The sequence below is a fragment of the Sus scrofa genome, chromosome 7 (genome assembly GCF_054392235.1).
Source record: "Sus scrofa isolate SSC_HxYL_T2T_F1_AM1 chromosome 7, Sscrofa_HxYL_maternal_Yorkshire_Landrace_v2.0, whole genome shotgun sequence".
Taxonomy (NCBI): Eukaryota; Metazoa; Chordata; class Mammalia; order Artiodactyla; family Suidae; genus Sus; species Sus scrofa.
Genome location: NC_139389.1, coordinates 127594071 through 127611029, shown reverse-complemented (window position 1 = coordinate 127611029; position 16959 = coordinate 127594071). Strand labels below are relative to the sequence as shown.

Genomic DNA, 16959 nt, shown 5'->3' with positions numbered 1-16959 from the left:
CCCATCTCTCAAGTCTGTGTCTCTCTTTCTTCCTGGTTAACCTGTCTGCTCCCCAGTCCAAGTGGCAGCACATGGCCCTTGTGCCACTGGCTCCATTCAAGAGACGAGTCAGATGGAGGCTGGACTCAGACCTATTCTGAATTCTCTAGAAGGTACTCAGGTCTGACCCTGATCCAGTGGCCATGTCATTGGCTCCTAGGGACCCATTGCCTTTGCCACCTGGATCAACGCAGGGAGGGGCATCGTCATGCCAGGGGGTACCCCACACGTGCACACAACCATGACACGACCTGTCCCATAGGGTCGAATTTCAAAGAAAAGAGATGGGATTCCCCTGTGGCTCAGTGTGTTAAGTATCTGGTGTTGTCACTGCTGTGGGGCAGGTTCGATCCCTACCCTGGGAACTTCCTTGTGCCATGGTCACATCCCCTCCCCCAAAAGTATATGAAGGATGTGTGTAGATTATGTGCAGATATTACACTGTTTTATATAAGGAACTTGAGCATATGGATTTTGTTATTCGTGGGATCAACTCCCTGCAGATACCAAGGGACAACTGTAATGTTTTTGTAAAAATTGAAGTCTAGGGGACTATTAGTATCCAGATATGTGGGTCACAGTTCCACTCATTTGTAAAACTTAGCCTTCGGTTTCAATGAAAAATTTCCTGGCAGCAAAGTGAAAAAGGAAATTGAACTGGATATAAGATTCCTGTTGGCCCCAAAGAGGAAAACCTGAATATTTGCAGTGGCCCCTGCCCCTTTGTGTGAGACCCTGTACAAGAATCTATTAATGGTAGGATGTGTCCCTTCTTTTAGTGGATATGTTTTCATCTCCTGCATAAATGCACAGGTTCATTTTCAAATAAAAATTCACTGCTAACTAACCTACGACAGGAACTTGTTTTCATGGTGTATCTGGATGGAGCAATTACGGTAGTTTTCATAAGTAGCAAAACCTTCTTCCAGCTCATGAAATTTTCTGGCAGCCTGAAAACCATTTACCAGGGCTTTCTAGCCAGAATCTCAGAATATCTGTGTGTGTGTGTAGTTTTTCTCTAAAACGTTAAGATTGGAGGAGCTAGTCATGTTTGGCCTCTCCAGGTATCCCGTTCCGCTGTCAGTCAGCTCTGACGGCTGAGCTTCCTGATATCAAACTGAAATCTGTTCTCCCCCAGCTCCTAACCCACTGAATTTGCCCCTTTTCTGCAAGACAAGCTCTAAGATCATGGGAACCTGATTTTAGAGAGGTACTGAGCGCCTCATCCTGGGAGGCACTCAGATAGACCCTCGATGACTGCCTCGATGGCAATGTTGGGTAAGAAGCTACCCTCTGTATTTAAAGGTCTCTCCAAGCAGAACGCTGGACTGCCAAGTGCTCTGATGGGCAGAAGAATTCTGGGTTCCTTGTGGCCCTGAGAAAATGGGAGAGAAGATGACTCTCCTTGAACAAAATTTAATCGACTAAGAAATTGTACCTACAAGGAGCTCTGTTTGATTTTTTTCTTTTACCTATTTCCGTTTAAACTTTACAAAAGGAGGAGTTCCCATGTGGTGCAGCAGTCACGAACCCGACTAGCATCCATGAGGACGTGGGTTCGATCCCTGGCCTTGCTTGGTGGGTTAAGGATCCCACGTTGCTTTGAGCTGTGGTGTAGGTCACAGATGCGGCTCAGATCCCGCGTTGCTGTGGCTGTGATGTAGGCCGGCAGCTGCAGCTCCTACTCAACCCCTAGTCTGGGAACCTCCATTTGCCGCAGGTGCACCCTAAAAAAAAGGCAAAAAAAGAAAAAAAAAAACTATACAAGAGGAGAAGGAAAAAAATGTTGGTTGTGTGGGGTTGTTTGTACTCTTCACACGTCCTTGGGTTCCTCAGAGTGGACATTTAGCAGGAGATGAGGAGGGAGAGGCTGGGTAACACGACTTGATTTGAAAAAGGCCAGCTGCCAAAGGAAGAAAACAAAAGCAAGACTCACTTAAAAGTCTAGTTGCTCAGATGTGGTTTTTCTTACTGCTTCTGGTGATGAGGGGAGAAAATCCAAGTGGATTTCTCTGCTTTGCAGGACCAAGCACTCAGCTTTTCCGCTGCTTTTATTTCCTACACGCCTTCCACCCATCCACCCCACCACTGCTGTTTGCTTTTCTCATGACAGCAAACAGAATGCAAACAGCCCCATACTCCTGAAGCCCCGAACTGACTTTTTTAAAAGTTGGGCCGTGAGGGGGCCGCCAGCAAGGTCTCAAATGGCCGCTTAAATCAGGCCATGAGGCTGTGAAGTCTAGAGCAGGGGCTTGGCAGACTGCAGCCCACCGCCTGTTCTTACAAATAAAGTTTTATTGGGACACAGCCCTGCCCATTTCTGTATCCCCTTGGCCGCCGTCCACCACAGTCAGAGAGTTGACTAGCTGCCAGAGACCACGCGGGCTGCAAAATCTGAAACATTTACTATCTGGCCCTTGACAAGAAAAATTTACCAGCTCATGGCTAAGAGCAGTGGTTCTTAGCCCTGGCTCAGTGTCAGGATCACCTAGGGAGATTTAAAAATGCAGATGCCCAGGCCCTCGGCCCGAGCCCGCCCCCGCCCCCCGCCCCCTCCCCCCCCACACACACATACACCCCGCCCAGGGATTCAGACTCGATTAGTCTGAATGTTGAGTTTTTAAAGTCTCCCCAGGTGACTGTCCTATGCAAGCCAGCGTTGAGATCTAGTCTTAGTAGGTTCTGTAAGGTTACAGAGCTGGAATTTGCCTTTCTATGGGGTTTCTACCCCGTGGCAATGATCTGACCTTGACCCTAGCCTTTGAGGTCTGAGCCACAGTGGCTGTGGCATGAGGGAGACTTTGCAATGACAAGAATCCCTTTGATGACCCTGAGAACTAAAAGTCCCTGAAGAAGGTCAAAGGTGAACCACATTCCCTCGAGGGATGTGTGTGTGTGTGTGTGTGTGCGCGCGCACACTCAGGGGTGCACACACACCTGGACATGCCCGAGTGTGTACATTTGGAGGGTTTGTTTATGTGGATAACTTCTGTCTGCTTTTGAACAAATGCATTTCCAAACGCGGCCCATGGTGTGGGAAGCATTTCTGTTTGTCGCCTTGGCAGCCTCTCAGCTCTCCAGCTGATAATTCACAGGAAGTGCTGGTGACGCTTCCGGCTCCAGGAGCATTTTAACACCTCTTTCCCCATCATAGTTTCCAGTGTTATCTCTCCTACCGAGGACAGGAATTTCAGTCCACGCTGCTGTCACTGTTGGTTAGCAGGGAAGTGTTGTAAATGGAAATTTCAGGGTTTATCCTGTCCTTGGCTTTTTGTTTTGTTTTGTTTTTTCTTTTTAGAGCTGCACCTATGGCATATGGAGGTTCCCAGGCCAGGGGCTGAATCGGAGCCTCAGCTGCTGGTCTCTGCCGCTGTCACAGCAATGCAGATCCGAGCCATGTCTGCAACCTACACCACAGCTCACGGCAACACCAGATCCCTCACCCGCTTAGCGGGGCCAGGGATCGAACCTGCGACCTCAGGGCTACTAGTTGGATTTGGTACTGCTGACCACGATGGGAACTCCCTGTCTCTGGCATTTAAAGCAGATACTGACCCCCGCGTGTTGCGCTGTCTTGACCTCCCATGGGGCTGCCAGCCCCTTCTGCCCCCTCCCAGTGCTCTCTGGGACAAGGTGCCGTGTCTGCTGCCTCGAATGACTCATTCAGCCTGGTTTCCCAGACTGAGCACCGGAGGCCTGTGTCCAGAGACCCCCCCCCCCCCCTCAGTCCAGGGCAAACCAGGACAGTCGGGTCAGCCTAATCCTAGAGAAGCCGGCAGCTGACTGGCCTTTGCATGTCCCTAAAAACAACGGTATTTGAAGGGTCAGTGTGGGGCTTTATTAGAGGCAGATGTGCTTTGATATGCAGATCAAGGTCATTTGTATGCAGCTGAGTGTTTTAATCGCCTTTTAAAAAAATTACTGGGCCCAAGAAGTCAAGCTAATTCTTATTAAGTCTGTTAAGCTCGCTCTGGGGACAGAATGTCAGGTCAGCCTGTATTCTGCAGTGGAGCTCACTGGGTGTAAGACAGATTCTTGGTGAAGGCTCTTCAAGAAAATGTTTGCTTTGAAAGGTTCCAGCTGCCCAGCCTGGTGCTGAGCGAGGGTCCTGGCTCACAGCCACCAGGCTAGATGCTTCCCTCTGCTGTGCGGCCAGGCTCCGGGCAGCTCGCCTCCCCCGCGGAGCCTCGGTCTCATCTGTCCTGGGAGCAGCACTGCTTGTCTCTCTAGGATGCTGTGAGGATTCAGTGGCGGATGCAGAACGCGGCCCATTGTGCCTGGAAGAGGCTGCAGGAATATTGGCTTTTCCCAGGACCCCTTCCTCCCTCGCATGGGGGGTCAGGGTGGGGCTGCTTCTCACTTCAGACAGGTATAAGCTGGGATAGGCAGCCGCTGTAACAACCACCCCCAAACTGTGGCTTAACTCAGTGAAGGTGTATTTCTTGGAGTTCCCATTGCGCCTCAGTGGGTTAAGAATCCGATGTAGTGTCTGTGAAGATTCGGGTTCGATCCCTGGCCTCGCTCTGTGGGTTAAGGATCCAGCGTTGCCGCCAGCTGAGGCAGGATCTGGCATGGCTGTGGCTGTGGCATAGGCTGCAGCTGCAGCTTGAATCTGTTGGGTGTCGGAAAATGAGACACATGAACAAGGGGAGATCTTGGCAAGGCCCTTTCCTTCTGCAGAAGGGCGCGGGTGCTCCAAAAGCGCAAAGAAGGAAAGACCCTCCCAATTTATTCCTAGCACAGGTGATGTACCTGTCCCCTTCCCATGGGTCAGGGCAGGACGCACATTCTTCTTGGTTGGCTGATTTGAAACAAATTGTTACTGGGAGAAGAGGGAGGGGTGGAAGGGGGTCGCGGGAAGGCGTTTCAGCCGAAACCAGAGCAAAATGGAGTCGCCAAGATTTCCTTTGATCGAAAAGACGTCATGTTACTTTCCACAGATCCCACCCCTAGCCTGGGCACTTCCAGATGCTGCAGGTGAAGCCCTAAAAAAGAAAAAAAAATTACAGAAAAAAAAAAAAAAAAGGTGGATTTCTCACTCAGCAGTCCCACAGGGTATCTGTTGCTCACAGGACAGCTCAGTAGAGTGATCCTTTATCCCAGGGGGGACGCTGGAGTCCAGACTCCTTCCCTCCTGGGGCTCCGACCTCCTCCACATCTTTGGTGTCGCCCCTATGGAGTGGTCACGAGCATGAAGGGTTGTCCTGGCTTAGTCTGAGCGAGGCGAGCTTGCACCCACCCACATGCCATTGGCCAGAATGCAGCCAGGAGGCCCCCACCACCCGCAAGGGAGGCTGGGAAATGTAGTTTGGCTACATGCCCATGAGGGAAAGGAAACGGGGCTTGGCCAGCACGAGGTGGTCTCTGTTACAGGAAGGGTGGCTGCCTAATTCCGGGGCTGTGAGGACCCAGGGAGACATCCCCCATCCATGCAGCTGTCTCTGTATTTCCCAAGCAGATTTCGACAAGGAAGTTGTGATCAGTTCTACACCGAAAAGGGGTCTGGCTTCAAACGAACGTGGCCGAGGCCAAGGCCAAGTTAAAGGCATTTCTTTCTCGCAGGACTTATCAGAGCCTTGAAAATACCGACCATCAGTATTCACGAGAGGAATCAGAGGACACACTATTTTCCAGATTTATTGGACTCCTCTTAGAACTAGCATTCTGCAGAATGTGGGTTTGGAAGTACTCAAGTTAGTATTCAGAAGCCAGGATATTATCACGAAAACACTGCTACAGAAGTAAGAGAATCACCAAAATTTGGGGTCCACAACAGAGACTTCAGTCCCCCAGGAATCACGGTCTCCAGAGCGTGGGACAAGGATATGTCTATCTTGCTCTCCTTCCTCCCTCTCCCTCCCCCTCCCTCCTCCTCCCCCTCTCTCCATCCTTCCCCGTGGAACCTGGCAAAGGGAGCCCCGGAGAACGGGTCCTTGTCTTCTTTGCTGAGGTCGAGTGTGACCATTCCCTGCCCCCCCCATCCTGGACGGGTGTGTGAACGTCCCCCACCCCTTAAACCCTCATCTCCATGTCAGCCCCCGCCTCCGGGCAGACTGCCTGGCTTGGTCCTGTCACTGGGTCTGCCCGGCTGAGTGGATGTTGAAAATCCCCTTTCGGACGCTTGGTGTTTCTGGCTGCCTGGCGTCATCTGTTGTAAATCAAGGCAGACAGACGCAGGCTGAGCCCTGACGTTGGACAGAATCACTCGCAGCCAAAAACAGAGTGGGTTTTCTTCTTCATTTCAGTTGCAGGCACCGGCCCTGTGTGTGTATATGCAAAGAGCTTAAAACTTAATTTGGTGTGTAATTGGGACGAGCTCTTCGGAGCCCTGGGTTATGTGTGTTGGAGCAGCTGAGGAGCCGGGGCAGGGCAGGGCAGGATGTGGTATGTTAATTGGTGGCCTCTGGGACCTGTGAGGGAATTGGATTTAAGTCCCCAGTTCGAATGAGCTTGGCGGTTTTCTTGGACTCTGCGGGCGCAGAGTGGGGAGACCACCGGTTTGTACCGGCTGGAGCGGGTCTTGGTCCGGATGGCCACGGGCACTTCCCTGGCCGCCCGAGGGACAAAGGAGAGACTCTATAGGCAGCAGAGGAGCCGGCGAGAGGGTGAGGGGCCCTGCCACTTCCCTGCACACTGATTTGCTGCGGAGCTGCACGCTGTGCAGCCTGTGGTCCCAAGGAGGGTTTTGCATTTTATTACCAAAGTCTCGATTAAAGGGACTTGGGTCAGAGCAAACATGGGGAGAGGAAAAACAAAGGAAATGAAATGCAAAATCACCGCTGGTGCAAACCACATGGAGGCCTCGGCTTTAATACCGCGCCGCCAATGGGGGGAAGTGGCCCCCAGGAGTCGGAACCGAGGGCCGCTGGCCTGGTATTCCTGAAGCCTGGCTCCTCTCTGGTTTAAAAAGAAATTGCCGTTTAATTTGTTTCTGAGTTTTATTTCTCAAGTGAACCAGCATGGGGCCATGTAATGAGGTTGTGTTTCTGGGAGGTGTTGAAAGACGGGAAAGGAGTGAAACCACGGTGGGGGGGGGGGGCTCGAGGGGGTCCTGCAGCTTTGAGGGCTGCGGGCGGGGGGTGAGGGGGGGCAGGCAGGGGCCACCCCAGGGCTGGCTGGCTCTCTGCACGCTGTCCATGGGGCAGCGAGTGCCCTTGCGTGGCCTGATGACCATGATCCAACCGAGAGCAAGTTGTGTTGGCATCCCAGCTGATGCAGTCAGGTGGGACAGCTGCAGGGAGCCAAGGAGGACACTTAGAAGGATGAATGATGAGCGGGGCGGGGGTCTGAGCTTTGGAGGGGAAGAAGGCCGTTGGACAAGGAGGAGAGTGGGTTTCCCAGACAGCGGGAAAGACGTCCGCTCAGACCAAGAATGGCAAAGCAGACGTAAGCATCTCAGGATGCTGCACGTCCAAGGTTGGGCAGGAGGGTCTCAGAGACTGTCTCCAGTGGGGACCGTGGCTTCCCCTGGAGCAAAGATGACCCTCTGCATAGAGCTGAGCTTTGCAGCAAACAGTGCCTGGGGCATGGGAGCCCAAGTGGGTCAAGGGCTGCCCCCACCCCCCTCACCTCCTGGCACGAAACAGGAGTAAAGCTTAAAACGTGCAGGCCCTCCCACCACCCTGCCTGCCCCACCCCCTTGGACAGAGAGGGGTTGGCAGGGGCCTTCGGTGACCTTCCCACTGAGGACGGGGAGGGTCCCCCAGCTGTCACCAGGGTAACCATACTCCATCCCTCCGGAAAGCCGTCTGTGGGGCCCCTGTATATGTCTCTGGGGTGTTATGAGTTGTGAGAAAGGATGAGTGTTTCCTGGGCTTCTCTGTGTCCTGCACACGCACAGGTAGCATCATCTCATTTGGCCAGAGAGGCGTTGTCTCTGTTGTAGAGAAAAGAAAGCCAACTTCAGAAAAGCCCTCCAGCTCGTCAGAGGTTTGCAGTAACAACACAGCTGCGTTGGTTCAGCACTTACACAGCGCCCAGCCCTGGGCTAGTCTTTGAGCCGCAGTTCTGCCCAGCCTCCCGCCTCGGCCGCCCGCCCAGGCAGCGCCCCTGCAGCTTAGAAGCAAGGGCTCCAGCTGCTCCCATCTGGACGGCCCCGCAAAGGATGAGGCTGCCCTGGGCGAACTCTGCTCCTGGGCGAGCTCCGGCTCATCTCTCAGGAGCATGAATTCAGGGACAAGAGCTTTAGCAGGGAGACCCCTTCTCTTTTTGTATTTTTTAAAGTTTTATTGGAGTGTGGTTGATAGACAGACCCCAACCCCAGAGATTCCCAGGCTGGGGTCACATTGGAGCTACAGCTGCCGGCCTACACTACAGCCACAGCAACGCAGGATCTGAGCTGCGTCTGCAACCTACGCCACCGCTCACAGTAACGCCGGATCCTTAACCCACTGAACGAGGCCGGGGATCGAACCCGTGTCCTTTTGGATACAAGTTGGGTTCGTTTACCACTGCCCCACGATGGGACCTCCAGGACTTAGGATTTTAATTGTCAACCCAGAAGCTCTTGATCTTAGGGATCTGTGGGCTGTGCTTTGACAAATACTAAGTTGTTAGGTAATAACATTGCAATTGTGACATGAACCCCTACATGCATTAACTGTGCACTCACGCACGATCGTGTGTGTGTGTGTGTGTGTGTGTGTGTGTGTGTGTGTGTGTGTGTGTGTAGTTCTAAGAGGGTGGTCATTAACCTGTCAATAGGGGTGATCTCTGGATGTAGGGAGAATGCAAGAGACTTGAGACCTATTTCTCTTTGCCTTCCTATATTTGAAGTTTTTATAATGCGCGTATAATTTTCATCAAGAGATAAAGCCCTCGAGCCTTTCCCCTGGGCGAGGGAGAGCAGACGCCTCACAGAGGAAACGGTAAATAGAAACTAGGCTTGATGCGATTGTGGACAAACCGCCAGAAGGCCCCACGTGGAAATGAGTCTGTTTTAACTCCCCAGAACCAGGGTGGCTCGTTCTGTGGCTTCCAGCTTCTGAGCCTGCCGAGGGCAAGGAAGGAATGTCACACCTCCCATGTTCAAGCTGTCTGTTCCTGGCAGAACCAGGGCCAAGGTCATGCCTGCGAATTTGGGGTGCTAGGGGAGGACCGGAGGGCTGGGCCTGCTTTTCTGTCCCTGTCCCTGTCCCCGGAGCTCCAGGCCTGGCAGGCCCCTCCTCCTCCGCCCTGCCCAGGACGGCGGTTTTATGATGCTGTTATTACTCTATTGTTGCCCAGTAAACCCGCCCCGGGCCCCACAAACACTCCGTGAGAAGGCCAGACCCTTCCCGAGAAATGGTTTCCTACACCTTTACAACGTGATAGGTGCCGTGGAAAAAAGGGGCCGTGGGATTTATGGAAACTATATAAAGTTTATAGAGTCTTGGCAGGCCAGAGGTAGAGACGGCCTGCGGGGGGGCTGGGCATTTGGAAATGGAGCAGGCCCGGGACGGGCGCAGACAGCCAGACAGACTGCCCCCAGGGCTGGCGGTGTGCCCGTGCGGGCGGGCCCGGGGACGGTGGCCCTCCTGGAACAGCGGTTGGGGACACCTTTCCGGTGGATCCCATTTGATCGCCGAAGCGTTCCTGTGAGGGGGTTGCTGTTGTCCTTCCTCATCCTGCAGAGGGGAGACAGAGGCCGAGGGGTTTTGAAAGTTCTGACCTCATCCAAGGTCCCACCGCGAGTGGCCCTCGGGTGGGCGTTCTGGGCCAGGCTGCCTTCTCCACTCTCTCCTGTGTACTGAGCGACCTGTCCCAGTTTCAGATCCAGGCTAGACGGCCTCCATACCCTGTTTCATTTTGGGACTCTTCTGCTATTGGTGACTTAGTCTCCTGATCCCCTGGTGGCCTCAGACATCGTGGGGCCCTCGGATGGCGCCGCTTTGCCCTCAAAGCTGATCTGGGCCCACAGTCACCCTCTGGCCTTGGCTGAAATGGAAGTGAAGCCACCCAGAGGCTGGCCATGGATCCGGGCGGGGCGCCAATGCTGGCTTTGCCTTTCAGGACCCCCTCCATGTCCCACTTTTACTGGAGGGCTCCTCTTGGGACCCTCAGAGGAGTCCCCCATGGAGTCTGAAATCACCTCCTCCCACCTCATCTGCCCTTGAAATGTCTTTTTTGTTTGTTTGTTTTTTTGGCTGCACCCTCAGCACGTAGAAGTTCCCAGGCCGGGGATCTAACCTGCACCACAGCAGTGACAACCCTGGGTCCTTAACCCACTGAGCCACCAGCGAACTCCTGCCCTTGAAATTTCTAATTCATGTCTCCTTGCTTATGCGCCTTGTGGCATCTGTGTTTTCTCTCTCCTACTTGGCTGTGAATTTTGGAGTGCAGATTCCATGAATGCTAAACTCTTCATCTCTGATTTTGCCTGCAGGGTGGAACATAGTTCCCGGCAAGTCGTAATCACTTAATAAGTATCAGCTGGGAGGATGGACGGATGGATAGATAGATGATTGGATGGACGGATGAGTGGGTGGTGGGTGGTGGGTGGATGGATGGATGGATGGATGGATGGATGGATGGTTGGCCGGATGGACTGATGCGGGGGTAGGTGGATGGTTGAGTGGTTGGATAGAGTGGTGGCTGTGTGGGCAGATAAATGAGGCATATATAGACTTAACAGACACCCACTTCCTCATTTGCACCCTTCCGCACAGTTAAACTAACAGCCTGAGCCTGGTTCTCTTAGGCTTCCCCTGAATGCACTTCTGTTTCAGGAGACAGACCTTACTCTCTCTGAAGCCATATGGAGAAAGCAGCCTGGGTGTTTGAATGTGTGTGTAAATACTTTATAGGCCCCATAAACTTGTTTAAAGACGGGTGGGGGTGAAAGTACAACCTGGGGCAGCCTTTGGGGAGGGCAGTTTGGAAGTAGCTATTAAATGTTTAAATGTGCCTACTGCTAAGATCCAGCAGTTCCACTTGTGGTCATCAAGTGTGAGAAATAGATTCACACGTTTGTGCACGGAGACACACACCAGGATGCTGGTTGCTGTGCTGCTCGACACGGGGACAAGCTGGAAGTAGCCCAAGCGTCCATCAGGGGTGGGACAGACACTAAACTCTGGAAGACCCAGAGTGTGGGAAAAGCTGCAGCGGCCAAAGGGTCTCTCCCACCTTCTGGAAAGTTCTGAGGCTCTGTAACTCCTGGCCCGCAGCAAGTGCCCCACTCCTGGCCTCATTTCCATGAGTCTCTTTTCCTCTCTCCCTACCTCTTTCCACCCCCGAAACCCAGTTGATTGGAATGAGATCTTTAATCCGTATGCCTATGAGCCAGTGGCTTCCCCTTACAGAGGAACAAAGAGGGAAAATGAGAGAGGAGCCGTTGTGTGCGTAATTAGTGACTGCTGGCTCTTCAATTAAAAAGATTGAAAGGCGCAATATTAAAATTTGATTTATGGGCACTACTATCTGCCTAATAATGAGACTGAGAGGGAAAAAGAACCGCAGTCGTTATAGAAAACCGTGGCCTTTTTTTCTCCGCCAGGAGATAAATTGCCTCTCATTTTCTTATTGCTAAAGAAATGTGAAATGGTTTTAAGCGGATGTGATAGGTTCTTCCAATATGTTGAAATCCAGAACTCAGTAATTTAGGAGTCATCTGGCTCCGACATTTCAAGGAAGCTTCTAGAGAGGCGTGGCGACGTGAGTTGCGGGGGCTGCTGCCGCGGTCCACGGGGCACCTGGGCTCAGGTACTAGCATCCCCACGCATCTTGAAACTCCAGGTCCCAGGGCACCAAGCCAGCAGATGCCACAGAGCCCACGAGGGAGTGAGAAGAACCCAGAATCTCGGTCCAACTTCCAGTTCTGTGACTTAACGGGCTCTTCGATCCTCAGTTTCTTGATCTGTAAAATAGGAGCAATGAATACCCTTACTAACTGTACGATGCTGGGCCGGTGCCCCAGTTTTCCCATCTGAAGATAAAATAGACCCTCCCTCTGGGGGCTGGAGTAAGGATTAAATGAGTGAAAACAGGTGACGTGCCTAGATGGGTATCTGCCCCGTAGTAAGTGCTCACTCAAGGTTTTTAAAATCATTATCATTAGGACTGCCCATGTCTTTGTATTTCTGGAAGAGCTGGCATTCAAACCCAAGCCTTCCATGTCCGGGGGGCTGACTGAGGAGGGCGGACAGACCTGGGGTTGTCCTTCTGTCTTTCTCTGGCTGATGCCCAGGGCAAGTGTGGGTACCTCTCTGAGCTCCATTTGGCTCATCTGTCAATGAGAGTTTCTGCTTGGTGGCCGGTGTTTAAAGATGATGGAAACGAGGTGTCCAGGACACAGTGAGCGCTGGGCAGACAGACGGCAGTCACCCTTGCAAAGACCTTTCCTCCTAAGAAACCTGTTTGGGCAATGCTGTCCCCTGGGAGAAGGGATCTGGCTCGGGTTGGTGTCCTCCCTGCCCACTGGGGCTCTGCAGATCTCTCCCCTCCTGAAGGATGCAAAGTATTCCCTGGCTTTAAAAATAATAGCGACAAAGAAAAAAAAAAAAAAAAAAGAAAAGAGCAGCCATTGTGCCAGGAATCGTGTTACTTGACCTGCAGGATCGCAGGTGTCTTACGGCAGCCTGGAGATGAGCTGCTCCTCATTGTCATGGTCATGGGGCAATCAGACATGGGGACAGACAACTGCCTCAAGGACACAAAGCTGGGAGATGACCGGGCTGAGAGTCCAAGCCAGGACTGTCCCATTCCTTCCACCGCGTGTTCCCAGGTCCCAGTCATTGACCTGCCCCTGCCTCCCCTGTCTCTCCTCCATCCCTGCTCCCCTGACCCATCCCCACTTGTGCTTTAAATTTGCATCTTCCCACCAGTGTCTCTTAAGCTGGGGAGTCAAATGCCCAGATGCCCACATTAGCTTCTGTAGAACATTTTGTCCTGTGTGTCTGAATTCATGGGCATTTAATCTATTTAAGATGATCAAAGTTGGGCTGGAGAAAATGGATTCTAGGTGCCCCCAGCCCCTTGCCATCCCCTTCTGGGAAAGGCTTCCCCCGGGTATGGACCCCCCCGGGCTCCCCATCCTACACGGAGTCCATAGCCTCTCCCCTCGGGAAGAGGAGGGCGGGGTTGTGCACGGACTTCCTGGCACCCGGCTAATGGCATTTCTTTGTTTTCAGTTGAGAGGGAGAATGTGCAGAAGCGGACTTTTACTCGATGGGTGAATCTGCACCTGGAGAAGGTAAGCTGGCCCCTCGGCGTGTTCAGTAACAGAGGCCCGCATAGCCGGGGGCACAGTTCACTGGAGCAGGCTCGGGGAGGGGAGGCCCGGGCTTCTGTCAGGTTGCTGTTTTTCATTCATTCACTTAAGCATCTACTGAGTGCCTTCTCCCTGCCCAGCGTCAAGCTCAGGGAGCACAGAGGTAAGACAGACACGGTTCTTCTGCCCCCGCGGGGTTGTCAAGTCTACCTGGGAGGGGGAGGGTCCCTCTGTAAATAGGAATCGATGAACAAAGGTTAGAAAACACGGATTGTTAACCCAAACACAGGGCGGGGAGAGGGGGTCTTCTAGGAGGTCGGGGAGGCTCACTGCCACCCCCCCAACCCCCCCCACCCCACCCCCACCCCCGCCCCAAGCCCACCTGCAAATCCAGAGGAAGCAGAAGCTTGGAGATGCTGAATGGTTTCCTTACAGTGCCGCCACCAAGAAGGAAGCTTCTCCAGCATATTCAACTTAGTGGCCCCTTTGACTTTTTCTTACATTCTCTGGCCAAGCAATTTTGAGGCGCGTTTTGTCTGCCTGCTTCTCAGGCGGATGAAGCATAAAACAAAAGTGGCAGAACCAGCCGCTCCTGAGCAGACACAGGAGGAGCAGCAGCGGCGAGGCAGGACGGAGGTGGATAAAGAAACGGCTCCCAGGGGCAGAAATCCCAACCCTCTTCAGCATTAGGGTAGCTCTCTCCTCCCACCCAGAACATTCTAGAGGCCCCAGGGCTGGGGGAGGAGAGGCTGTTTTTCTCTTTATAAGAAAGCTGATTGGGGTTCCTATTGTGGCTCAGCAGGTTACAAACCCGACTTGTATCCATGAGAATGTGGGTTCGATCCCTGTCCCCGCTCAGTGGGTTGAGGATCCGGTGTTGCCGTGACCTGTGGTATAGGTCGCAGATGTGGCTTGGATCTGGCATTGCTGTGGCTGCGGTGTCAGCCGGCAGCTGCAGCTCCAATTTGACCCCTAGCCAGGGAACCTCCCCATGCCCTTAAAAAAAAAAAAAAAAAAAAAAAAAAAGCAAGCAAGCTGATTTATCAGGATTTATTTTACTCACTTGGGGTCTTCTTAAATTCCACCACTGGGTTCTCCACATAAACTCAGCCAGGCGTCGTCACGCCCTTTAAAGCTGGTAGGTTCAAGCACCGCACGTCAGGGAGTTTAAATACGTGTGTCTTCTTCTGTCCTCGTAAGAGGTACAAGAGTCACTACTGACTGCCCCTCGAGTTAACCCCAAAGAAAGATTCCTAGAGGAAATCATTGAAATGATTAGAAAGCAGAGAAAATAAATGTGGTTTTTAGGAAGTGGAGCTCTTGACCAAAATTCTAATTCCCGCCGTGTAAACTCTAGGCTCTAACATTTCCCCAGGCAGACACTTAACCGCCTGCCCCTCTCTCCCCCACCTGTAGAATGGGTTCCCCTCGAGCCAGGAGGGTCCCGAATCTTCAGGGAAAGAATCTCTATATCACGGATGAAGCTTTATAAATCATTTGCCAGTTGTTTTGACTATTGGTGCATTTTCGGCAGGGCTCATAAAGTGAAGTGTTATTTTTGGAAAAAAAAGGAAAACTGTTCCCGAAACCTGAGTTCACGGAACTCCTAAATTAATGCCTGATGTGTGTCAGGGTGGCTGGAAATTCCTCCTGATGAACGGAGTTTAGCCAGAGCGTATTGCTTTCTTTTTTTTTTTTTTTCTTTCTTTTTGAATTAAAAGATAAATACAGAAAAGTACAGAGGGTAATAGAGCAAATATCCGCGCGCGCACACACACACACACACACACACACACACCCGTGGAGCCCTCTGTGAGCATTGATCACCTCCAGAATTTTCTCCGTGGCCATACCTCTGCCGCTTTTGCAGGGCAGGTGGGTAGCACCCACTCGAAGGATAAATCAGATAGCACCTGAAACTGATGCCTAATAAACAGGGCAAAATTAACAGCCATGTTTCCAACCTTGAGACTTTCAAGAACAACCTTTCATGTAAAGGAAACCCAGGAACTCCTTGGGGAAGTGGGCTTAACTGCAATTTGAAGGCTGTCAGAAATATTTACTGAGGCTCTGGCTTCTGGAAAAATTCCTTAATTTACCGAAGGAGTTAGATCATGAAGAAACCCCTGGGGGTGCTGTTTACTCGGCCATACCAATCGCATGAAGCCCACGGAACGTCTGGGGCCCCGAGGAGTGTTTGCCCTGGAGCCGGTTCAATTTCCCGTCCTGCCATCTCGCAGGATGGACGCCGGCCAAGGCCCCGCCGGCTGCCGCTGGGCCGAGGCCCTTGCAGACACTGTCAATGGGAATTATTCTCCAGCTTCGACGCAGAAAGCAAGGCTCGGCCACGGTCGGGGCTGCTACCTGGAAATCTTGTGAGCCCATCTATCAGGGGCTGTTTGGTTGGGGTCCTGCGTCTCTGCCCCGTGTTAACAGGAATAACATTTCCGTAAGAGTCTCCGTAACCTGATGCCTTCGTGCTCCGTGTGGAATGTTCCCGAGGAGCCGCGGGGAGTTTGCAAAGAAAACAGTTTGCCTTTGGGTTCAAAGCCGCCGTTGCCCTTGAAGCAGAGCTCTGTTTTGGTGCACCTGTGGGTGGACTCACCCTGTATTTTGACTCACTGGGGGTCAGGGGGCTCGTAGAAGAGCTAAGGAAATGCCACCTTCCTTAATAAAAAAAAGAAAAGAAAATAGGGACCCTCCAAGGCTTTCGCTTACAGGAGACCTTCCCCGAAGAGAAGGGTGCTTGGGCCGCAGCTCGAGGATTTCCAAGGTTTTTCTGGCTCTGACCGCTGCTGCCACCCCCACCCCCCACTAGTCGTGTGTCCTCTGTGGACACCCCCCTTCGTTGAACCGACAGCGGAGAGAGTACGCAGCCTCACTCTTCTAACGCTTCCAAGATTCAGCAAGTCCTAATCGTACTGCATCAAAGGAGTTTTTATCAAGCTTGTTTCGTCAACAGAAACCTTTCTTTAGAGCTCTCGCTGTGGCTCAGCGGTAATGAACCTGACTAGTTCAATCCCTGGCGCTGCTCAGTGGATTAAGGATCTGGCATTGCCCTGAGCTGTGGTGTGGGTTGCAGATGGGGCTCTGATCCTGCATTGCTGTGGCTCTGGCTGTGGCTGGCAGCTATAGCTCTGATTTGATCCCTAGCCTGGGAGCTTTCCTATGCCTCAGATGTGGCCCTAAGAAGCAAAAAACCCCTGAATCTTTCTTTAAGCACAATCTTACATGGAACCCTAAAAAAAAAGGCCAATAGGAGCATCTCTGATTGAAGGAAGTACGGTGGATTGGCCTCCTCCTCGACCCCCCCACTCCCCCTCCAGCGCTCCCCGAAGCTGCTCTCCTGAAGCCTAGGGTTCTGGGAAGCCCAGTTTCTATCCCTGTGTTGGAATATCTGGCTGAGTCCCTGCCAGTCCCTCGGACCTCAGGCCAGGCCCAGCCAAACTTTTGATGGACATGATGCAGTGTGGGGTCACCTAGATCTCGGACCTCCACAGGTCAGAGAGGAGAGCAACGGGCTTCTGGCTTTTTCCACCCAAGCCCCCTGCACACTCCACGCCTTTTCTCCCCGGGAGAGGGCAGAGCCTGGGGGGACCCAGAAAGAGAAGCCAGCGCGACACAGAAGGGGCTGGTTCAAGGGCTCTGCCCTGTGGAGGGACAGGAGCTGAGGACAACTCCGTCTCACCCTCACAGCCTGGGTGAGATGCCCCAAGACTCTGCAGGAAGGA

The 16959-nt window shown here is 52.6% G+C and overlaps 1 protein-coding gene across 1 annotated transcript in view; it reads left to right on the top strand.

The window, feature by feature from the left end:
• The window catches only part of CLMN (calmin), a 113361-nt gene that overhangs the window by 69540 nt on the left and 26862 nt on the right, over positions 1–16959 (top strand). Inside the window, 1 exon segment of the mRNA NM_001243882.2 lies at positions 13149–13210. Within this exon segment, the coding sequence (NP_001230811.2) occupies positions 13149–13210 (62 nt within the window).